General features: G+C 38.8%; 1 protein-coding gene across 1 annotated transcript; it reads left to right on the forward strand.

The window, feature by feature from the left end:
• Positions 1-1,122: 1,122 nt before the first annotated feature.
• Positions 1,123-24,605, forward strand: LOC104617569 (1-acyl-sn-glycerol-3-phosphate acyltransferase epsilon-like; the record flags this gene model as incomplete). The annotated part of the gene is made up of 5 exons (XM_010282927.1): positions 1,123-1,268; positions 10,210-10,279; positions 10,490-10,605; positions 17,044-17,133; positions 24,515-24,605. Coding segments are annotated over 5 exons (513 nt in total), but the record flags the coding sequence as incomplete, so codon positions are not given.
• Positions 24,606-25,202: the final 597 nt, after the last annotated feature.

A 25,202-nucleotide genomic window follows, 5' to 3' on the forward strand; every position in this document is an offset into this window, starting at 1 on the left:
GAAACTATTTTAGCTGTTGTGAGGCATCTTGAGAGGTTAAGATAATTGTAACTTGTCATTTACTTGTGATGGTAGAAATAATGAAATGAAGGTCTTGGGGGAGTGATAGAAATTTGGGGATTGGTGGGATGCAAAGATTGAAAAAAAAACCTGGAGAACGTAATGAAGTGAATCACTTTTGTACGGTAACCTTTTGAAAGAAGCCCAGTGAAATTTTTTCTGCTCCATGAAGACAATTTACCCTGGCTCATACAATCATAGAATCTTTGGGTTGGAAGGGACATTTTAAGGTCACCTAGTCCAACCCCTCTGCAAGGAGCAGAGGGACATCTTCAACTAGATCAGGTTGTTCAGAGCCCTGTCTAACCTGACTTTGACTTTCCAGGGATGGGGCATCTACCACCTCTCCGGGCAACCTGTGCCAGTGTTTCACCACCCTCATGGTGAAAAATTTCTTCCTTCTATCTGGTCTAAACCTACCCTCTTTTAGTTTAAAAACATTATCCCTTGTCCTATTGCTACAGGCCCTGCTAAACAGTCTGTCCCCATCTTTCTTATAGGCCCCCTTTAAGTACTGGAAGGCTGCAGTAAAGTCTCCCTGGAGCCTTCTCCAGGCTGAACAACCCCAACTCTCTCAGCCTGTCCTCGCAGCAGAGGTGTTCCACCCCTCTGAGCATTTCTGTGGCCTCCTCTGGACCTTATCCAACAGGTACATGTCTTTCCTGTGCTGAGGGCTCCAGAGCTGGATGCAGGATTCCAGGTGGGGTCTCACCAGAGCAGAGTAGAGGGGCAGAATCCCCTCCCTCGACCTGCTGGCCACGCTGCTTTGGGTGCAGCTCAGGAGACATTTGGCCTTCTGGGCTGCAGGCACACATCACATTAGAGCTCATCTCATTAGAGATTTCAGGGTGCAGCTGTCTCCAGGTGTATATGTCTTTTATAGTATGCAACAGTGTCCTGTGTGTTATTGTAGCAGAAATTAAGTGATACCTGCTAAGCCTGAGGGATGCAGCTTTCAAATTGAGATGGATGCCTAATTTTAGACTCTTATGTTCAACGGTGGTGTGAGACAGGAAAAATAGATACATTAGGTGCGTAAGAATTGTGCTCTTTCTTTTTTAGATATTGCAAAAGATATATTTGCACATACAACAAAAATTGAGATATCTGCTCTTGGCTGTCGTTCTGAAGCTGAGACTTCAGATTCTGGTTTGTCAGGATATCAGCTGGAGTTCTGGTGTGCTCTGAGGCAATCTGAAAAGAATTTGGTGTGGGGAGATTCCACATTCGGTGCTGATCCTTATCATCCCCTACCTCCTGTCTGATATATGAAAAATAAATAAATTAAAACTGAGGTCTGTTGGCATCTTCAGAAATCAGGTATCAGCTACGTGAATCAAAACTGCTATTCAGGTTCAGAAGTTAGAAGCTTTATGTGGAGATTGACCTAGCATATATTTTAGAATTGGCAAGTCACAACTGAATATGAATTTTATATCAGTCTTATCTAATACAGTCTGCAACTTGAAACCAATATGTATGTTTACATTTTAAAGTTAGCTACATATATTTATGAAAATCCTAAGAAGTCAGGTATTTGTCAGGTAGGAAAAGCTAAGGAGTCAAAGGGCAGGTTTGAATGCACTTATAAATTCTGATTCCAAGTATTTGGCCAGTAAGATGTACAATCTCATAGTTTGATTTTAAAATTTTCTGTTTAAATATATTTTAATTTGGATACCTTCAGATTTTTAGTATATTCAGTCTTAATATGCGTTGTCCTGATTTTTGCATAATTTGTTACATTTGAAAATACAAACAGTACTTATCATTTTTTGAAATTACAACTTTTTTTTTTAAACCTGCATGAGTTTTAAACATTTTCTTCTTCTTGCATTTAACTGTGCTTTGGTACATACTGGGCCATGGAGTTTTACAGGGCTGTTCCATGCCCTTTCCTTCTGCTTACATAATATGTCCAGATACTTTATGTAAGGATGATTGTTAATTGAGAAGTTTTTTTCTCCTGGTACTCTACCGTAAGATACTGTTCTTGCTAAGAGAAGTTTCTATTCATAGTTCAACATTTGACTCCAATTATTTCAAGCTATTTACCTCAGGCTTACAGTTATCTTTTTTTTTTCTCAGTATTAGTTTTGTTTGATAAAGTAGGCTCAGATATTAGGGATTTTGACATTACAATTATGAGGAAGAATATCTTCTCAGGGGAAAAATATACTTTAATCTTTGTTCTGCCATTTGAATTTATGATATGAAGATATTTGGGATTAAAAAATGGAAAATACTTTCTTCTTTTGTTAATTTCATTTCTGCCACATATTACTTGTCATCTTCCCTGTTACGACTGTCTCCTTGGTGTGGGACTAGAAAGTCATACAGTTCATGCTAGTTTGATTTTTTTTAAATGTAAAATTAGCTACCCATTATTTGGCTGAATCTGTATTTGAGCACATAACTAGATGTGAAGAAAAATAATTATTTTTTATTACTTTGTATTGTGGTAGTTATAATAATTTTTCCTCTGGAACTTATGGATTGACTTGAAGAGTTATCCCATCCCATTTTCTAACACTACTTGGGAATCTGAGGGCACGCATCTTTCTTTTTGCATAAGCATACATAGCGCACAGCCCCCAGCAAGCTGCAGGCGAACTGGCTCATTCACACACTGTGGTGGCGTGCAGATATTAGAGTGATTTTTACAGTGGCTATTTTTTGAGGCTGATTCAAGTTTACTGTGTTCAAGTCTGGAGCCAGATTAGTTGCAGCTAGCTCAGATTCCTCCCTGCATGTTCTCTTTTGCTGTGTAATGATTCCTTTGCCTCACCCTGAAAGTCCACAGTGCTTAAATTCTGAATACTTACTGAAAATGATGTGTGGAGGAATTTTCAAAAATCTTATTCCACAGTCACAAGCAGAGGATGTGGAGGTTTCTTAATCATTCCCTTTCCCATGCATGTCAACTCATTGATAACTTCACACCAAGTCTGTACTTGATACAAACACTTGTGTGAGCATTACAGATATGATCAACTGCTCCTTGGAGTCCTTGGCAGTTAGAAGCAAAGTTCCTATTATAAAGACCTCTAGCTAGAGGAACGCTGTGAACTGCCATGAGGTTTCCTGCATCTGGCTGGTGTGAGGTGCACAAAGGATAACACTTCCAGAATGTGCTTAATGTACCAAGGCACTGTAGCAGCTATTTTGCGGGGGATGGATGGGATGGGACACGGACATTATGTATTTTCCACTACAGAAGAGTAATAAAGAAAACAATACCTACGTTACATGTGGGGCACTTTTTCCTTTCTTTTAAGGGAATTAGAAAAATGTGCAGGGAAAAAATCTTCAGAGGTGTGTTACATGTGGGGCGCTTTTTCCTTTCTTTTAAGGGAATTACAAAAATGTGCAGGGAAAAAATCTTCAGAGGTGCCAAAGGATTAAAAGGGAGACTGTTACTCTCTCTGCTAATGAAACAGGTGGGATACTTCCTTCCACTCTTGTGCTGGAAGGCATGCTCAGGTTTTGCGTAATACCAAGACGCCAGATGTTAAGAGAAATTCTCCTGTTGAAATCTCACCTTACAAACAGTGTCCTTTCGCATGTGCTATATATATTTGAAATATGTGCAGTACTTGTTAATTCACCAGTAATGACTTTTTTTATGGTACAAGTTATTAGATGCTCTAACCTTGACTTTCCCAAGTGGTAACTGATTGTAACTGTGGGTTGCGCTATAGAACTGCACTGTAATCAAAAGCAAGTAATTTGCAGAAAGATCCAGTAAATTATTTAGGCACTGAAAGTTGGATTTATTTAGAATTTAGATGCCAAAATCTTGGTGATGGTGCCAAAATCATGATCATGGTAAGTCCTGCTTTATTTCTGTCACCAAGACTGAAACAGTTCAGTTATATGGATGCCTTTTTTTTTTTTTATGTTTCCTCAGATAGCTAAGGAATCCAGGCAGGACTGAAGTAATTGAGTCTGCTTAAAGCAAAGCTCCCAACCCATGTATAGTCCTGATGAGAATCCAGAAACAAAGCTTCTGAATCTACAAAATACCGTCAAGTGATATTTAACATATGCTGGTAGGACTGGGGACCTCAAAAAAAGTTTTAGCTATTTTTCTTTTTTTTTTTTGACATCTGTCAAAAGGTTTATCAAAAAGGAGATAAAATGGCAGTAATTGTATTTTCTTTGAAGTTCTCTGCTTTCTAGTTCCATCAAATGAATGCTTTAAAAAAAAATTCATTACATATAGGAATCTTATCAATATTCTCCAGAGGTCAGTCTTCTGGCAGTGGTTTTCTTCACTGAACCCCACTAAAAAATATAGCTGCAGAATATTTGAGCAAACTCTCAGCTTCAGTATAATGGATTGCATTGTGATTTTATGGTTTGATGCTGAGCCTGAGCAGCTCAGGCTTCAGACTTGTGCAATTATGTATTGAGCAGATAGTCTCTTTAACTGAAGAGGATATGAGGTATAGCAATAATATGACCATTACCTAAAAACTGTATGACCTAAAGGTATCTTTAGAAAAATGATACTTAGAGGTAAGCTCTTTTTTCCCAGATCTAGAGAAGAGGCAACTAAAAGCTAAAACATTAAAGTCCTTTCTCCTGTCTTATTCATATTCCTTATGCTGTAGGCAAGTGAAACCTATATCTGTTAAATGTGAATAGAAGTGCTTCTCTGTCTTCTGTGAAGAAAAATAAATGTTTGAAATTCTTATACTAGGACATCTGAAAACTTGAGGAATTTGTCAGCACTAGGTAAAAGTTCCCCATTTGTATCCTGTCTTGAGTCTGCTTCGTGACAAACAGGGTAAATAGATTCTGTAATCCGAGGTACTTTCTGTAGAAGCTCAAAGGACTGGTGGTGTCATTAGGGAGGTTTTTAGACTAAGAGAGAATTTAAACAACTTCCCCTAAGATGCTTGCACCAATGCTGCAGAAGTCAGCTTCCATACGGTTGTGCCTTGACTTCAGAAGCCATATCTGGTAGTTGCTTTTGGTGGTTTGTTGATGCAAGCTCTACCCTTTCACCACAAAATTATATCCAGACTTTTTAACAAACAGATGAGAAATACATCCTAGGATACTATTTATTTTAACAAGCACTCATGTTGTAGTAGTGCCCAGCTAACAAAGTTGCTCTTGTCCCAAAGAGCATGTAATCCCAGTTATAAAAGTAGTCGTGAGGAAATAGCAAAATGGAGAGAAGTGTGTTTTGTGAGGATAGCACAGCTGAGTATATGAAGTTTGCATGGTTTTTAAGTAAAGTGTTGATGTCTTGAATGTTCTGTTTCTCCTCTCTTCCTCCAAGAGAGGGAAGGAAAGTTCTCCTCCTATTATCCTACTGCTTTTATCCTTCTTTCCAGTTGCTGTTGCCTGTGCTTGAAGGTGACGTTTTTCCTGATCAAAATGACCCACCTTCTCTGCAAAGTGCCCCAGTGCACATCAGTTTTGTTGAACTAATAGCAAAGTAGGGAACATCATTCTGCAATTCATACCTGGTTTCTTTGAGGAGGGAGGGGAGGAGAGTTAAGCAGTCTAGAAATCAAGAATAAGTGTGCTGATAGACATGTGATGGGACATCAGATGAGATGGCGCAAGTTTTACCACCAATAACCAGCTGTGTTGCCTTTCTGCCACTCAAGCAGAAGCACCAGATCTGCTTGCAGGTCAGCTCCTGAACTGCTCCCAATATCAGCCACATCCAATTATCATATTAATGTAATCTCTTTGCTAGGACTTTGATGTGGTCACCAGTTGACCTGCAAGCAGGTCTTCTGATTAGTGTAGTTACTTTTACCTCTGGAGTTATTTTTGTCATGGCCCTGTTTACTGAGCTGATATAGCTAGGATGTGATTAAATGATCATTTAATTTTCTTTGGTATGTGCAGATTTCATAAGCAAGAAATAAAACTTCTTACTCTAAATCGGGAGTGTCCACTTTGTTGCAGTGAAACCCTACTACCCAAAATTATGAGCTACTCAGATGTGGCTTGCCGTGCAAGACTGTTTTACATAGCTACATAACCTACCACGGTAGCACAGCCATAGTTGAATGTGTTGCACTGGAAGAAGCAGAGGCTGTTAGGGAAGCTGAAGCTGGTGTCAGCAGATCACCCAGGAGCTCCCATTTGCACACCTAGATCACCCTGTCACTGAATTAGTAAATTCTTCCATCAGGACAACTTGTAACCTCCTGCCAATGAATCGGAGCTTCCTCTGGCCACAAGACTCTGAAGGTGTGTCTTGTGCCTGCCAAGCGTGTGAACAGCTTTTGGCCTATGGCATTCAGGGAAGCTGGGTACCAGCCTTCCCACAGAAGGGAATCTGTTAGCATTTGGTTTCCTTTATTTGAAACCTCACTGAGTTGAGTTTGACAGCACTGCGATGTACACAGATGTGAAAGACCCATGTTAACAGTAACTGTATTACCCGTTCTTGTGAACGGGGCTATGAAACAACCAAAACATGGTTAAAAGCATACATTTTAATGTTCTGTACGCAAGTAATGTTTGCAATATTAGACTCTAAATCTGCATTTTAAGTATTTTCCCTCAAACCTCTGCTTACTTTGGCTTGCTGGGTTGCTCTTCCTTTTAACTTTTCTTTGCTTGACTTCATTGTGCCTTTTTTTTTTTTTTAAACAAAGCAATACCTATTCAAATGAATAGGTTCATTGTGGCAGACAGGACATACATCTTCTGTCTTTCAAACTGGTATATAGGTAGAATGTATGTATGCTGTGCCATGTGGAGAGCTGTGAATAAAATATCTGAAACACCAGGTCCATTAGCTTCTGGAAGTGAAAACTGCCTCCCAAGTATGTCCTGTACCACTTGCCAGGTGCTGGCTAGTGGGTGCCCTGCAGAGGGGAAGACCACCCCCTCTGGTGCTGCAGACCCAGGGAACGGCACTGTTCTTCTGAGGAGGACTTAGGAGTCTCCTGGCTACTCTGATCTCTTCAGGTTGCTTCAAAAGGGGCATGCACACAACCTGGTGCTGTGGACACTTGTTTCTGCATTGCTGTCCCTGGTAAGTCACTCAGGTGGTTGACTTCACTGTGGTCTCCAGATCTCTGCTGCGCCAGCAGACTGAGAAGGAGCCAGTCACTGCTGCACAGTCTGTGCAGCAGAGGAATTTTGCAGAGTTAGATACAAGCAACAGCAGGGGGTCAGGTTTTCTGGAGACCACGGAGTACTATATCACCTTCTGCAGCTATAATATGCATTAGGTGCCCTGGTTCACTTAAAAGCATCAGATAGCCAGAAATTGAAGGCTTGCCATGAGGGGGCTCTTCCCCTGCTTATCCACAAGCAGGTGAATTCTTCAGACATCATCTCAAAGGGAAAAGGGCAATGCTTCTTGTAGGATTCAAAGCTCTTAACTGTTAGCCCGCTGTTGTGTAAGGTCTGTGAAAATTTCCAGAAATAAAACAGTAAAGCAAAAATTCTTCGTTCTCAGGAGAGCAGTGTGGCTGCCCATGGAGTAGGTGTTTCTTGTGAAATCCAAGAAGCCTCTAGAGAATGCAGGTTGGAAGTTGCCGTTTTTATCTGGTTGTAATAACGGTTGTAAGTTTGTAGCTCTTAGTTCCTAGCCGTAAGTGTCTGATGCCTGAATAGGCGTTTGCTGGCCTTTCATGACCTGTATAAGCCTTTTCTCGAGATTACTGAAATGGGCAGTGCTGAAGTGAATGATGCTGCAGTTAAAACTGTTGCATCCTCTTAGGCTGAGCTATCTGAGCAAACAAAATAGAGCTTCCAGATTTTCTCACTCCTTCCTTTGCTTTGAAATAAAATATCCATGTTTTTGTGTTTTATGAGAGCTGATTATAAATAGGAAAAATAGATTTTTTTTTTTAAGTTCTGTACAACAGTGTGGCTATGTGTTTTATCATGAGTAAAAAATTTTGGTCCATTACATGTAAACATATGTAACTGTTACGGTAAGACTTAATGTTGTACTTATAAATTGCTTACAGTAACAGTGACTGGGTGTTCCTCTGGGATTAAAAAGTGAACTAGATCCAATCTTATTGAAATAAAAAATAATATAGATTAACTGTTATATTTGGCAGACACAATCATACATGCTTTTTTAAGGGAATGATCCTTCATATTTGTTTTTACTCATGCAGTAATCACAAGTGAATGCTTTGAATTGTGAGTCTGATTACACTGAGAGTTTGACTTTGTACATTAAAGTGGAAATTTTTACAAGTTGAAGTTATAATTTATATCTTTTCAAACCTGTTGTGGGGCAGCTCTTACAGTGTCAAGGGCAGATTTTTTTTTTTTTCCTCTTGTTCATATTTTTTTGCATTTTAAAAAAGCACAGAGAGCATTCAGGACCTTCTGGTTTAGTGATTTGTTGTATTGGGCCTTTCCCCTTCCTCTAAAACAGTCTTTGCCAGAAACTGCATAGTGGGAGTCTTAACTTGAAATTAAAGAAAACAGTATTTATGGACCTAGTGCATAACACTGCTGGAAAAATATACACTTGAAAAATAAAGCTTTAACTCCATAAGTGAAAGTAGGAAGGTAATTTTTTATTACAGCTCAGGTGCAAAAACTCCACTGAAAGATCAAACCATCTGACTGCTACCTTTTACTAAATAGTTTGTGGTACCTAGAGTGTTAGCAGTAATGTTATAAATTCTCTTGGAACTTTAATGAGAAAATTACTCCTACAGCTTTTCAAAGTCTTGTTTGAATTTCTTGGATACTGTTTAGAATATACTTGTCAACTGACTTGTTACAAATAATGTTAAGTTAAAATTTATTGTGCCTTTTTTTTAAAATTAATTCAAATAAGTAATGTTCTCTTTTACCGTATGCCATATGATCTCTTGTTCACACATTTATTGAATATGTCAGTTTGCCAATATCTGGTTTCTTAACTTGAAAACAAAATTTGATCAACAATGCGGCTACATTTTCAAGGAAGAAGGAACAGCGTCAATATAAAATATACAGCTTTATGTGGAGTTTTTGCCTAGCGTTACAGTACGAGGCATTCCCCATCCAGTATCACAGGCTGAGAGATGGGCAGATCTTCCAGAGATGCTTGTAGAGACCTTCTGTAAAGTTTCTAATTAATACAAGACTTGACGTACTAAATTATATTAATCAAGATAAGAATATTAGTTAGATCTTCCTGATAAAATTCCCAGATGGTTCAGACTAGGGAAGTTGTCATAATAAGTGGGTAAATAGCACTTTGTTTTATGGTGAATGGAGTCACTTTGAAGAAGAAGATGGTATGTTTAATACAGCTAACTTCCAGAAACAAGGAGTACAGCCATTGGTATTGGCAGAGCAGGGGGAATGTTAGCGAGAAAGTACTGGTTGGAAAAACTAAGCTTCATTAGATAATGAAAATATTTATTAAAGATAATTAAATGGCTTCATGGATTCTTCAGAATTGAAATCGTTTAACTCATTTGTCATATTTGAAATGAAAGTTATTGAATTAGTCCATCTTAAAAGCTGACTTGGATTACTGCTTCAGCACCTGGCTTTGTAGTCATGCTCTTAGAAGGTTATTTCACTAGTAGGCAGTTACCTTTCAGGGGAAAACTACAAGGTTAAAGGGTATCTGTAATGTAATGGAGGAAAAAAAAGTAACAAAGCCTGCCAGCTGGAAACTGAAGACCAATTTAGAGACACCCCTCGCCTTCATGCTCCTTTGGTCATTCTTGATGGTTACAATCACGGCAAATGGTTGAGATTTTGTTCTTGATGTAATCCAGGAAAATTTACCATTTTAGATTGAATGATAACAAGTGTCTGGCTGAAGCATATCTTATTCATTAGATGTATAAAGTTAAATGGTGATTTTGTACATGTCTATGGTTCCTTTTTAACTATACTAATGTAGGAATCTTGTGGATGTAGGTCAGCTTCCATAGATCCAGTTCTAGGGCTGAGGTACAGGAACAGAATAGCTTTCTTAAACCCTCATTAATTAATATTCACTGCTTTGTTGATAAGTCAATTGTATGCATGATGGGTACTGATGCAGTGATGGGGTGTTTTTCTGTTAATAGTGCTACCTTACTGGCAGTTTTCCTGTTAAGTAGCTAATTACTGTATTGGATTTCATCGCTGCCTAATGCAATGAAAATAAATAATAAAGTAATACTACATTTTTTCTTTTTTTTGTTTTAGGTAATACTCTACGGAGATTTGCCAAAAAATAAAGAAAATGTAATATATTTATCAAATCATCAATGTACAGGTTTGTGTATTTTTGTGTCTTAGCACTTTTATGGATTTTAAAAAACTGCTTATCTGTTTACTGTGTCTCTTTCCAGCCTTGCCCTAATGAGCAAGAACTTCTAGTTCAGAAACCTGTACTGATAGCTATATGTGCAGCATGTGCTTTTTGTCTCTTCAATGGCAATTAAGAACTATTTTAACTAAACATTTTGGGCTTTTGTCTTTGCAGTTGATTGGATTATTGCAGACATGCTGGCAATTAGGCAGAATGCTCTCGGGCATGTCCGGTATGTCTTGAAAGATGGGTTAAAATGGCTTCCGCTGTATGGGTGGTATTTTTCACAGGTAAGCCAATTCACTTTTCCCTTGCTCTTTGTGGGTCAAATATGTAAGATACACTCGCCTTCCATTTATGATATGTGCTGGGAACGTAGTTCTGAGCTGGCACTTGTTTATTTGAACATGAAAATATATGGTTTCACTCAGTGTAGTTAGATATGTGTCTTAGTTGAGAGACAGTTATTAAAGAATCAGTTTACTTTTCTAAAATAATACTTTTACAGATGGTGTTTATTACTAGAATTAAAACTGCAGAGTATCATGCTACCAAATTGGGAGTAAATTGACATTGTTGTGGTGTACTTATTTATTTTTCAGTCATTTGGTTTTAGCACAATATAAAAGAGAAAAATTAGACCTTAGTGTAGTGTGAAGGAAAAGCAGATCCCAGCCTCGATGAAAGTCTTGACAGTTTTGCTTTGGACTTCAGTTAAGCAAAAACGCTGTAAACCTGAATCTAGCAGTATTCCTATTACTACTTTTTTTACTTTCTCCTCTTCCTACATAATGCTCCTCTTGTTCCTTTTAGTTTGAGAGCTCAAGCTGATGTGACTCAAAATTATACAATTACTGAAGAAACAGAGGGCTGTGGTCACTGTACAGCCAACACACTGAGCAGATGTGATCTTTAATCTAAAATGGTGGAGAACAGTATAGATGGAGTTTACCTCCCTAAAAACCTCTCTGAATTTTTCATGTCTATTCTTTGCTTTTTCTGAAAGCAGGACTATTTCTATATAGAAATGAAATAAAATGTAGAGGGAGGTGTTTTTGAAGTATTGGTGTGTTTTGCTCATTGATACAAAATGGCTTCACAGTATTTATCTCAGGATTTAGATGGTTGCTTAGTTGTTTAGAATAGAAATGGATTAAGTTTTGGGTAACTGTTCCAAAGTTCTCGTTCAATAAGACTTTTCTCCTTTGGCTTCCGTCTTTAATGTTCAGGGAACGGGTGAAGATCAATCTGCTTTCTGCCCTGCCCTGCCCAGGCAAAGAAAAGCAAAAAACACTTAGAGAAATATTTCTAATAGAATTAGACAGTTTGATTGAAGTGAGTCAGCCCTGCCCAAGAAGATGGGGGATGTTCAGAGCAATACTACACCGGGTATTATTTGAACTAATTTTGAAAAGGAATATATGAAGAGTAGGCAACTACAGACATATGTCCGAATAGGAGGCTTTACCCTTTCCCTCATCCTTGGCTGTATGTTCATCTCTCTCACTGCTTGCACTCTTGCATCCATAAGTCAAGTCAGATCAGCTGATTGCTAGAACCAGCAAAAGGGGGAAAGTTTTGAGTATACGGCAATGTATGGGAAGAGGGGAGGAGGCAGGATAGGCCTTGTGTGGCAGTTGACTCCAAAACTTTGCCTCCAGGAAGCTCATATAAGTTGTATTTGGTTTAGAGAGCATTGGGCAAGGGGAGGTACAGATCCATGAACTGCCTAATTAGTATGTTGAAGAATAGGAAGCGCCTGAAACAGTAGTCTTTCCCAGCAATCAGATGTTGCCTTCTAGTTTGGGCATAGGTAATTCGCAAAGAGGTTCATAGTCTTGGATCATGCCACATTAAGATGCCCAACTCTAGGGTGTGAACTATCTCACCATTTTGTCTTAGAGCACAGGTAGTGTTTGGGGTTCCTACTGATTGCTCAGTGTGTAAGAGGTTAGAGTGTCCCCTGAGGTACTGGGAGATCCAGGTTAGATATTTTCAGCACGATGGTTGAAAATGCCTTCTGGATGAATGCCTTAGCAATTAGGCTATAAATCTAGGCTGGAGCATGGGTGGTTGCCATCCTTTCTTCTAAAATCACTATGTTTAGAAAAGAACATGCTGCAGAGAAACTAAGAAAACTGTTGACGATTTCTTTTTATTGGTGGGTTTGCTGTCCCAGTCCCCTAAATAAGTTCAGACTGTCACACCCTGTCATATGTCATTGAGGGTATCCATTGGGGAAAATGGACTTCTCTGTTGTCTTTGCTTGTTGCCAGTAATGACTCCGTTTCTCTACATTTTTCTTCTACTGAAGTGAGCAGTCTGCTGCATGGAAACATTTTGCTCTTTCTCCTTGCCTGTAGTCATTACATTGCAGATTTAAGTCTGCTTTAATTAAAATACAGACAGGATATATTCCATCTGCTATCACTAGGTGTCCAGAAATGACTTTTTTCAAGATTTTGGAAAATTACTATTGCTATCTGGAATATCCGGCACTCAGTTTCCTGAGTGCTATATTGACTGTTAAAAGAAGGTTCCTGTGGAAATTAATCTGAATGTAGCCTACATTTTTAATCAGAACATATATATTAAATAAAATCTGTCCATCTTTAGATTCCCAAAAACATAAAACTACCACAAGGTTTAGTGGGAAGTGATTATATATATTTAATCCAGTGACACAAATGAAAGGCAGCTTACTAACAGTGGTGATGCGTGTGCATTTAAATGACTGAGACGGGATGCAGCAGGACTGCAGTGCAAGCTAATATGTATTTTTATTGTTTTTATCACACCAAACAGTGCAAAAACATAAAACACTTCCTGCCCTTCCTGTTGATGTTCTGTTAGTGATGTCACTTACACTCCACTAAAAGTTTCCAGAGACACGTAATTACGCCATGCTCACGGAATTCATATTCCCTACCTCAGGTAAACATCCTGTTTGGAAATAAATGTGGTCTGGATGTCCAGGAGAGCGAAATTCAGGCACAAAGGAAGTATATTTGTAAACATAATCCATTGTTGACTGAGAGAGGGGCTTTTAAAGTACAGCGGAAAAAAATTATAACCTTAAAAACAGTACTTCCAGAAATACGTTTTGAAAAGCATTCATATATTTGATCTCTTGCTGAAAAGGAAATGCAATACAAATTGGGGAATTTGAGCTATATACAATTGCATAACTAGCATTCTTCTTTGGAGGCAGCTAACTAATCACAAGAAAAGAAAAGAAGCACTTAAATTAACCCATTATGTTCCATATTTGATTTATTAGGTAGCTATTTCTTTTCATAAAACTGGCTTTATTATTTTTGGATGTATCTGAAATATTTTTTTGTCCTATCTTTCTCCACCAAAATGCAGCTAGCTCTTACTCATCTTATACCACCTGGTGAGTCTGGGATGTAATTTTGATAAGCAAGCTCTGTGATATCAAAAATATTTGACTTCTTAACATGGGAAGTATGTCTTTGTCTTTTCTGTTATTCAGCATCAGCTTCTCATCACCCTTTTGGTTGTTAGCCAAAATTACTATCCAAATATTTAGCTAGTGGGGCATCTCACATCTTTCTAGTTTTGTAACTCTGTGCCATAGGGGAGATGACATGTTTGTATAGTTGGGTTGTATGCAGCGAATGGTGATCTTTACAGTATGTGATTTGTCTGTTCTCATGTTAGGCAACTGTATACTTATATTTGAGAAGTACAAATCTATTCCTGACCATTCAGAAGGTTGAGGTGGGGACACCAAACCTGTCTTTGGTGTTGTGGTGCCCCTAAGCAAGCTGTGCAAAATCAATCTGATTCTCCAAGTTCACAAATTAAACAAGGAAAATGTGGGTCAGTATTTTCCGGGTTTGCTGCAGCTGGTTAGTAATTTGATAAATAAGGGAAGACTTTGGTTCCAGCTTTCCCTCATTTATCAAAGCTTCACCTACCTGAGCTCACATGGAATGATGACTTACCAATTACAGGGAAGTCTTGTATAATAGATGCACTATTTCTCATACCAAACTGAGTTTGCCCTTCCTGAAAGTGGTTGTTGTGGTGTCACTGTACAGAATAAGACTTCTACTTCCCTTTAATGGTGTCGGATCTTAAAAACGGTCTTACATGTGGAGTGTGTAGATAACACGTGGCTCTCTGCTGCACAGCTGATGGAATGTTCTGCTCATGCCGTTATCTCTCTGGGACTGGTAAACTGCTTTGTGAGGTGGTCCTGATACGATGCTCCAGCGTGCTAAAGGCCAAGCTCAGTGGACTGGGAGATTCTGTTCTTGGCTTTGGTCCCCTGCCAGCCACAGCAGCACAGCTGAGTGTCACAGCTGGCTACTTCACCTTGGAAGGGAACCACAGACAATAATGTTAAGACAGAATATTTAATATGGAGTTAATGTACTGTTGACTTTCTGTTCCTTTTCACTGCAGCTTTTGGTGAACAACTTAAGTCAGATACCACTAGCTAAGCAGCTGCATGGCCATCTCTTCACACCATGAAAAGCAAAGGCTGAAAGCACCTTGCATAACTGCCTCTTCTGCCTGCCTCCTCCTAAGCCCTCAAACTTTCTTCCTGTCCTTGCCATGCAAATAACGTAACAGCTACACACACACACCCCACCACCCCTATTTCTACAGTTCCTGAGATAAGACATTTGAAAAAGGTTCAGCTTGTAATAGTTTTAATCTTACTGTCATCCTTCTGTTAAAAGCATGTAACACCATAAATGGGCAGAAATTATCTGACAAATCCTGATGTCAGGGTAGGCAGAAAAGAGTATTACCAACTTAGGGAATCAGAAAACACATGAAAACAATGTACCTTAAAAATGAAATTCTGTTGTTTGGTGTCCCTCAGGGGTCCCTACTGAGACCACTACTGCTCAATATCTTCATCAATGACCTAGACAGGGGGCTCAAGTGCACCCTCAGCAAGTTTGCAGATGACACCAAGCTGAGTGGTACAGATGACATACCTGAGGGACAGGATGCCATCCAGAGGGACCTGGGCAAGCTCGTGGGATGGGTCTGTGTGAACCTCATGAGGTTCAACAGGGCCTAATGCAGGGTCCTGCACCTGGGTTGGGGCAACCCCTGCTATCAATCCAGGCTGGTGGATGAAAAGCTGGACATGAGCTGGCAATGTGCCCTCGTAGCCCAGAAGGTCAACCATATCCTGGGCTGCATCCAAAGAAGCGTGGCCAGCAGGTTGAGGGAGGGGATTCTGCCCCTCTACTCTGCTCTGTCGAGACCCACACCTGGAGTCCTACGTCCAGCTCTGGAGCCCTCAGCACAGGAAAGACGTGGACCTGTTGGAGTGGGTCCAGAGGAAGGCCACAAAAATGATCCAAGGGATGGAACACCTCTGCTGTGAGGACAAGCTGAGAGAGTTGGGCTTGTTCAGCCTGGAGAAGAGAAGGCTCTGGGAAGACCTTACTGTAGCCTCCCAGTACTTAAAGGGGGCTTATAAGAAAGATGGGGACAGGATTTTTATCAGGGCCTGTTGTGATAGGACAAGGGGTAATGGTTTTAAACTAAAAGAGGGCAGATTTAGACTAGATACAAGGAAGAAATCTTTCCCAGCGAGGGTAGTGAAACACTGGCACAGGTTGCCCGGAGAGGTGGGAGGTGCCCTATCCCTGGAAATATTCAAGGTCAGCTTGGTCAGGGCTCTGAGCAACCTGATCTATTTGAAGATGTTCCTGCTCATTGCAGGGGGGTTGGACTAGATGACCTTTAAATGTCCCTTCCAACCCAAACTATTTTATGATTATTTTTTTCAGAATTTATTGTATCAGTAGTTCGTTTTGGAACATGTTTTTTTACATCCTTTTGTAGCGACACTGTAGATAAAAGAGCGATGGAAGGGGGAAATGATGAGGCAAATTTTATTTCTTTATAACCCTCTTTCTGTATGTACTTCGCCATAGTCCTTTTACTGAAGTTTTTGTCATAAATCGTGTGGAAAAATTTATAAAATCAATCTTTTCCAGGAAATTGTCTATCTTTTTATAATGGTTTTCAGTAAAAATACCTTTATAAAATCCTTTGCCTTCTAAAGATTTTGTGTTACTTATTGAATTATTACCTCTGTTTATAACTTCTTTATTAAAAGTGTGTATCTTGGTATATAACTTCCTTGTTAAAAGTGTGATTCTCTAATAAAAGTACCTGGAAGTTTTCAAGGCCTATGCTAGTTACTTTTGTGCTATTTGGAAATTTTGTATGTATAGGTACAGTACTTTTAATTCCAGTATTTGCATTAGTCACTATTTAAGAGTGGGCACATAAAATTCCAAACATTGACCTGTAAGTACTTGCATGTGAGTAACTTCAGTCGTGATTTTTTTTTTTCCCCCCCCTTCGTATACAAGTTAAGCTGCTTGTCAGTGTTGTTGGGAATAGATAGATCCCTGGGGTTGGTTCCAATGCCATCTTCCAGTTAATTATTTAACACCTTTAAACCAGACACTTCAAGTGTCTTATGGTTTTGGTTTTTGTGGTTTTTTTTTTTAGATCTGATCTTTAAACAGATTTTTTTGTACTCAAGTACATGCAAATGTAAAATTAGTTTCAGGTGCTTTCATCCTAGGAGAAAACGTCTTGTGAGCTATTTGCAGTGTGAATCATAAAGGTGACTTGTCACTGTCGTCTTGTTTGTTATGCTATCAACTATTCTACATTAAACTAAAATATTTAATACTTCTTTTTTTCTTCTCTGTTAGCATGGAGGAGTCTATGTAAAAAGAAGTGCCAAATTCAATGAAAAAGAAATGAGAGAGAAGTTACGGGCCCAGATGAAAGCTGAGACTCCGGTAAGATTATACCTTCCTTCCCCACTTTTTCCTCCTTTTTTTAATGGCAAAGGCTTATTGGAGTAATATTCCATGCCTCATAACTACAAATTACAACACAGTAATAATGGATTTGTTTTCTTTTGGTATTTTTACAGTTACTCGCTATGATTAGAGCGATACCTCTAATTAAACTTAGGCAAATTTGACTAGTCCTTCATGAATGATACGAACTTCATGATTCTGCCTGTAGAGGGCAGGGGGGATCTGGACTAAATCTTAAACATGAGCTGTAGCACCTTCCTTGAGAAACCGCTGTCAGTGTTTTCTGTGGTTCAAAAGACAACATTTTTGACTACTGTATGCTTGTCAGAGACTGGTATTTTTGTAGAATATCAATTATTTGATCTTTTGAAAGCCAAGAACCATTCTTACCAAATCTTAATTAGTCATCCCAATAATCAATCATTTTGAATGGCAGTGATATCTTGGAACAGAGTAACTTTGTCTGCTACGCCTAGATGAGAAAAAAAACAAAAAAACCTGAACTCTTTATAATTTTCCATTTGAAGAATGATTGTTGGTGCCAAGTGACTTTTCTCATGACTCTCTGTATGGTTTGTGGCTCAGTGGTTAGAATTACTGTGCTGTGCTTCCATTACTTGTTGTGCATTAAAATGTTTTCTGTGTTTTTGGCTGGACTTAAGAAAACCAACCAAGCAAGCCTTGATATAGAACAGTTACGCTTTCATTTTATTTAAAATTATGTGATTAGGACTTGCCACTCCAAATACTAAGTGGCAAACCTTTTATAAGCTGAGGCTTGGATAAGAGGAATGCATAGGTTGTTTTGACCTTCATAATAGTTGTCTTTTTTTATTATTATTTTTAGTATTATTTTTTGCGATAGTGTCTTTATGTTTGTGCATGTATGTCTGTTGAAAAAGTAAACTGGCCTTATGTGAACTGAAAGGCTTAAGTGAGTAAAGCACTCCTGTTTAAGACAGGGCTTGAACTCATTTTGTCTTAAACTAAGATTTAGCATGAACAGGGTTTGGTTTTTTTGTTTTTAATCGAGATGAGAAAGTGGTTCTATCTCCAGTTTTTAGCATATAAGTTACAAAGGCCAGAAATACATCACAATAACTAAACTTCTGCTGTCCAGTGTCTAATCTAATGATGTCCACATGGAGAAGGTAGTCACATTCAATAGTGGTAACTTGTGCCTGCATAACCAGAGAGGGGCTTGGGATGTGAAGAGGTTGCATTGCGTCAAGTTACTTTCTGTATGTCAGTGGCCAAGTTTCTACTTTTTGTAGAATTTGCAGTGTAATGGAATAAGCAAAGACAAATTGCAGGATGTGTGAAACATATTTGTAGTCATCCCCCTAAGCAATTGCTCCCCCTGCAGAGAGCTGGTTAAGTTGCTTCAGTTAGTTTGGATGAAATACCCTAGCAGGACGTTTTCCCACATAGGCCCATGGATTTCTTGCTAGTCAAAGAGGCAGCTTCTGGTTGAGTCCAGCTTTCTGGCTTCCGTCTGCACCCCCTAAAATGCAAGGTTTGTTGTAATAATAAGGTTTTGATTGTGATAAGAGTCTTGATTTGAACTCTGCATTAAATTAGTCTGCTTTATAGAAATGTAGGTTTTTTGGGTGTGGTTTTTCTTTTGGTAATACAATCTTAGGAAGCTGTGCCTAGAAACTCATCTAATTCTGCATCTCTTTGGAAACCTGCAAATGATTTTCAGTGTTGCTTCAGTGCTATAAATTTGACTGGACAGGCTAGTGTGTGATTTTAGCCCAACTGGAACGTAAGGGGAGGTTTAAGCATAAAGCTTTTCTTTCAAGCTACATCTGCTGTGGGTTCTGCTTTCCATGATGGATGTCTACTTGTGATTAAGAAATTAAATAAATCCAGAAGGCTTTTTTTCTGGAATCATCTTTCTCTTCCCTCCTCTGTTGTGTGTGGATTGAAAACCTATACCTAACCTATCTAAGTTAACGCCAAATGAATTTGGGACCACTTGGGGTACGTTTGGGTTTTTTGGTGTAATTTGGCTATCTGGAATTTTGGTGGTGTTGCAACTGGGCACAGAACCTGGATATGCTTACCAGGCAATTGTTGCCATTTTCCTCATATTATCTAGGCTAGCAGTATAGAAGAGAAGTAAGTGTAACTACTGCAGAAATGCATTCTGTTTTAAATCTCTTTCAGCCAGACGATATAGGGAGTGACACTTAAGTTTTACAAAACCAAAGCTGTCAAAAGCTTGTTTGCTGAGACAAATGTTTGCATCTGCTGGGGTAAAAGACACAGACTGTTGAGTTGTCATTTGAGGGAAGACTAAACTTTCTATAATCCACTTTATCTGAGAATTGAATTGTAGATGCTGTAAATGCCCTTTCACCTACAATTACTACTGGGAGAAGAACATGATAACCTGTGTCCTTACCGCATTATTCATTAAGAAACTTTGCAATTCTGCAACTTAGCATGACATTCACAAGCAACCATATTGCTTTTAAAATAAAGACATTTTAATCAGTAAAGCAAGTATGACCTGAACTCGTCAGCTTCATGTGAAAATAATTAATTTACTGCTCTGGAATTTTTATTAAAATTTACTCAGTGGATGCTACTGTTCAGGGTAGGCTTTTCCTCACTTTAGTGAGCAGCTGTTGTTGCTTAGTAATTCTGCGTGTACATGGTAGAGTTCGTTCTTTAATGTAGTGTTAGAGAAAAGCTTGCCTTTCAGCTGCTAAGGAAAGAATTATATGCCAATAGAGAGTAGATGGAGGGGAGTCTGTATTAAGGGTCACTTTGTTACTTACAGTTTCTCTCCACATACAGTTTAAACAAAAGAATCCAAATGACAAATGTTCAGTCTGTCTATCCCTGTTCCCATTAAGAAACTGAAGATGTGTAGGAAGGCAGAACCAGTTCTTGTTAGTGTAGCAAGCTCTTTACTGTTTTACTGTAGCTCTTTTGGGCGGAGTGGGGGGACCTTTTTTCTTTTTTCCTCCTTCCCCTCTCCTTCCCCTTCTTTGTTCTTTTCTCTGTTCTTTATTTTTTCCTTTTTGTTCTTTTTTTTTTTTCCATTTTTAATGAAAAGTAAATCAGAGGTGGAACATGGGAAAAATAAGGCTCCCTCTTGGACTCTTACCTTCACAGTAGAACCAGATAAGTGATCTGGTATGTCTCATTTTGTGTAGGGGCAGTGGACTGCATGATGCTCCTTGCTTGCCTTGTCTTATGACTTCTACCTGCCTGCCTTAACCAGCCCCTTTCCTGCCCTGCTGGTCACAGTTGTTCCACCCTTCTTCCTAGGTGCAGCACAGCAGTATTAGACACACACAAAACTCTGATGCTAGGCTGAAATGCTGTTGCACCTGTGTTTTCTTAGTGGAGATCTTGAACTAATAAATTTTCTCATTTATTTCTGGAAATCACTTTGCTTCTCAAACTGTCATTGAAGTATACACTCAAATGATTCATTATTGGGCCTTTTGTGGCAAAAACCTTGAAAGGATGTGATTTTGTTTTAAATTGTATAAAATCTGGCTGATTGTTAACAAGAGTCTCTGCTCTCTTGTTGTGAGAGCAGAGACTGTCACATGGTTTCAAGGACACTTTTGTGTTAATGTTGTTTTAATGTAAGCTGTAACAAGAGAAACGCATTTCTCAGTGTAACAATATATCCAGCCGGCACTTGATATACTCAATCTGCTTGTTTTATAAAGAAAGTTAACTCTTCTGAACAGCAAACTATTCAGTTTAATAACTGAAAATGTAACATGTATCTTCTTATCATGCATCGAGAGTAGAAAATCTGCATTCTGAGATGTGGGATTTAACCCAGTATAGCAAATATTTAGCTGGTTAGTAATGATTTTGAACTTTGAAAATAAAAATATTCAATTGTTTTCCCCTTGTCAGCCACCCAGGAACAGCACAGTAAATGCAAGTTATCTTTAGCCAGTAGTTACCACTTCTTGATGCCCTGTGTTCTTCTACAGACTGTCAGCTACTCTCTCTGGGACACCCTCCAAAGCCCTGTCCTTGGTCAGGATTTTTTATCACCACTTCTCACTGTATGTGTATGGTATCTGGGCTGGCTTTGTTCTGTATTCCAGGGACTCGCGTGTTGCCTCATGCCCCCTTCCCCTGCTCCATCCATACTAGCTGCTTTTCTGGTACTCTGATTTCCCTCAAGGACTTTCCTTGGCTGCCCTACTCCCCTCTCTGGAAGCACAGCCCGTCTCAGTGCCATTGCTATTTCTTTTTGCCTGGGTGACCTTGACAACACTGGGGAAATGAAAAGAGTTGGTATTCAGGTGAAAGCAGTTATCATCATGCATTCAGTTCATTTGTGGATTGTGGCAAGTCCACTGACATTACGCTGGGGACTCTGTGGGTAACCGCTCCCTCTTTTCTATTTTTCTGGCTCCAACAAGAATCAGTAGGGCTCTACTAAATGAATCCTGATCCGTTCCTTGAAGCTTTCAGATTGACGAGAGATAGCGAGTACACGGACACCCACCCATTACAACAGAAAGTCATGAAAGTACCATGTATCTGAACATAGGAACCTACTCTGCTTGCATTAAAATCGGTGTAACAGTGAATCAGGGACTGCGGTAATGCGAGATTTTCTGTGTCATTTTGAACACAAGCACTGTATTCTGCAGTCACTGTGATAAGATGTGTAATTTTTATGTAGCTAATTGCCCTAAATGAAAAATTTTGTATAAAAAATTGCCTTAGCTGCAGCTAGTGTTTCTAGGCAATTAAAATGCTCCTAGAACTCAACAGTTCTTAACCCAAGTTCAGGGGAGCTTATTTAGTTATTAAAATCTCAGAGATTCTTAGTTCTTATAATAGTTGGAAATAGTGCTTAAGGATTTAGCTTCTGCTGCCCGTGGTGGGAGAAAACCGAGTCAATACAAATAGATTTGGTAGGCTGAATTGCACTGGCAGAGTATCTTTTTCTTGTACAGGACTGTAGGTGAGTATAAGACAGACATCTATTTACATTCATGAATTTTACCCAGGTAAAGTAGTCCTAATGAGCTACATATTAGGTTTATATATGCTGAATTTAAAGCAAAAGCCACCTCTCTGTCATGTTGGTGTGATTCCAGTTCAGATATACTCAGATTCTGGTCAACAAACTGGTTCAGCTGCTTGTGTTTTAGAGGTTTGCAAGAACAATTAAAATATAATTTCAGCCCCTGCTTTGTAGGACTGGAGTAAGTAGGTATTATTCTCTCTTGTGTAATCAGCTTTTGGTGGCTGATTGTCTGCTCTGAAGACCAGTAATGTTGTTGCATGCTTTTAAGTGCTGATCTCTGCACCAAGAATGGTATTCCTATCCTGTGTGCTTCGCTTTCTTTGCTCTGTCCATTATCACTTGTTACTCTCCCTGTATTACCTTTTGGAGCAGAGCATTCAGTCTTTAATTGGAGTGGGGGGAGTAACCTCATCTTGAAGTACCATTTTAAGGATCCAAATTATGTGATTTGAGTATAAGCACATTTATGGGGGAAAAAAAAATAAATGCATGTGGATTTGAATATTTTGCCCTTTCCAGCTAACTCTGAAAAGTTTTACTTAGTCACTTAAATATCTCAACAGTGTACTTCATAGCTGAAATGTATACATGACTGGGGAAAGTGTGGACTGCTGCTGGGTCTAAGGATTCCTGTACTCGTCCCTGTGCTTATGCTACTGTCATGGTAGAAAAAAGTAAGCACCTTGCCTCTTAAACCCATTTTCTTTTGTTATTTCCCCACCAAATCTGTGTACATCTTGGGTTTCTGCCGGTCCTTGCATGGTCTTGGACTCCACTTGTATCTGCAATCTGCCAGTTCTCCTCCTCCCCGAATGTGCCATGACAAGTACAGCCTTTCCTCTAACTCTCTTCACTCCACTCTACTGACACTGGTTTTGCCATTCTTAATATTTCTTCTTTTTTTTTTATTTTTCCAGATTCTGGGCTATGTACTTAGTTCTCCTCTTTCTTGCTCTCATGCTGGCTTCACTGGCTGGCACAGTTCCTATATTTCTGGTACTTTTATACCTTTGCATTTTAGCGCATCTTTCAACCTTCCTCACTGTGGGGTGATACCGGAGAGTTTGCTGGCTGGGTCCTGTCTTTCTGCATTCAACTTTTTCTCTACAATCATTAAGTGCAAAGCACACTCTCTTGATGTTTTGTGGGCCAGAAGCACAAAGTTATATTCCTGTATGTCTCTTTCTGAGTTTTTATTTAACTTCTCATCTTTTCATATGTGCACTCCCACTTGTCAGTGTTTTCCTGTACTCACTGATAATCCTTCTTGAACTGCTTTGTAAATCCACTATCTCTCTTTCTTTCACATATTTTCTGAGACTCACTGATGCAAAGATAACATATGAAGTAGTTAGTCTAGGCACAGTAGGCATGATTTTACTGTGAATGGACACTCCACACTAGTTACCATATGTGGCCATAGCCTTTTCTTCTGCAGATGGACCCCAAATACGAAATTTTCACTGTTTAAGTGATGTTTGGCGTCAACTTTGTATGTAGGAGATGATGCAAGACATGTGCAAAAAGAGAGAGATGGAAACCTCTGTTCTGTTTCAAAAGCAAATAGAAAGTTCATTAAATTTGACTGCTTCTATTTGGGTACGTAATTTTGCAGTCAGATATGCAGATACTTAGGCAACTGTTACCTGTGTAATGATTTGAGAACGAACAGACAGTTGTTGCTGAATAGGCAAGCAAACCAATTTACTTGGGAAATCAAAACTTGCAGACGTGCATGCTTAGAGGAATGTGACTTTAAAGTTCAAATTATGTTAAAGTCTGAGTTTAAGTTCATAATATATTTAATATCTAATACAGTGAGATACATAAAGGCACATAAGGTAGCTGATCTATCATAATTTCAATTAATAGTATTTCTGATTATGAATGGAATTAAATATGTATTTTAGTATAAGGAGAGACTAGATGCAAGATCAGTATTAAAGAAAAAAATATAATTTAGGTCATCTGTGACATACTTGACTGTCTTTTCAAAATCTCCTCTTATCCCATTATACAAAACCGATACTCTCATTGATATCAGCTGCTCCTGACTTGCTTGCTTCTGTTGACTTGTGCTATCTCCCTTCCTAAATCACCTGGGCGACTTTCTATGGTGTACACTCAAAGAAAATTATTTTGACCCTCAAACAGTAAGGTTCTTAAAGCTCAGAAATTTTAGCTCAAGTATTCTTTGGATCCTTACAATAATCGATGGTGTGAATTAGATTCAATATGGGCCTATTAAGTGATGATGATTTCTGTAGAACAAATCAGTTTACATTCATTATAAGAACTTGTCTATTTTGTTTCTTTTTAATCCCACAGATGTATTTAGTGATTTTTCCAGAGGGGACTCGTTACAATCCAGAAATACCAAAAGTCATTGCAGATAGTCAATCATTTGCTGAAAAGGAAGGTAAGCAAAAAAAGTTTTGAAATCATTCTTTTGTTACAGTGTTAACACGTGTTACATAAAATATGTTATATAATACGAAGATGATCTCACCTTAACTGCACTATTAAGCCTGCCTGATTGATACTTAGGGGTTAGAATAGCATAAGCAAGTGTTTCTCTTACCACAGAGTAAGATCAGAGCAGTATATACAGACATTTCATGCATTTCACACTGTGCAAGAGTATTAATTCTCAAGAAAGCTCTCTTTAGTTTCTGTCTATATCTGTGTATTTATGGACACTTCTTTTCTTGCTCCTACAGGGACATAAGAATTACCTGCACTGGATCAGGGCACTGTTCTATCTAAGTTGACATTATAACTCCAATTACAGTTGTTACTCGATACAAAGAATATTTTGTATAGAGATTGTTGTGCCTTAAAAGAAAAAGTCTTCCATCACTTCATTTTTAATTACTGTTAGTACTACCATGGCTTTTTGGTTTTGTTCCTTTCTTACCTTCCAGTCTCACCCTTCCTTGGTTTAACTGTATTATGTAGTTGCTTTGAGTGTTGGGATCATCTCTATAACGACAGATGGAATTACTTCATCTTTGGA

This window comes from Phaethon lepturus, unplaced genomic scaffold, assembly GCF_000687285.1.
Source record: "Phaethon lepturus isolate BGI_N335 unplaced genomic scaffold, ASM68728v1 scaffold9870, whole genome shotgun sequence".
NCBI classification, from domain to species: domain Eukaryota; kingdom Metazoa; phylum Chordata; class Aves; order Phaethontiformes; family Phaethontidae; genus Phaethon; species Phaethon lepturus.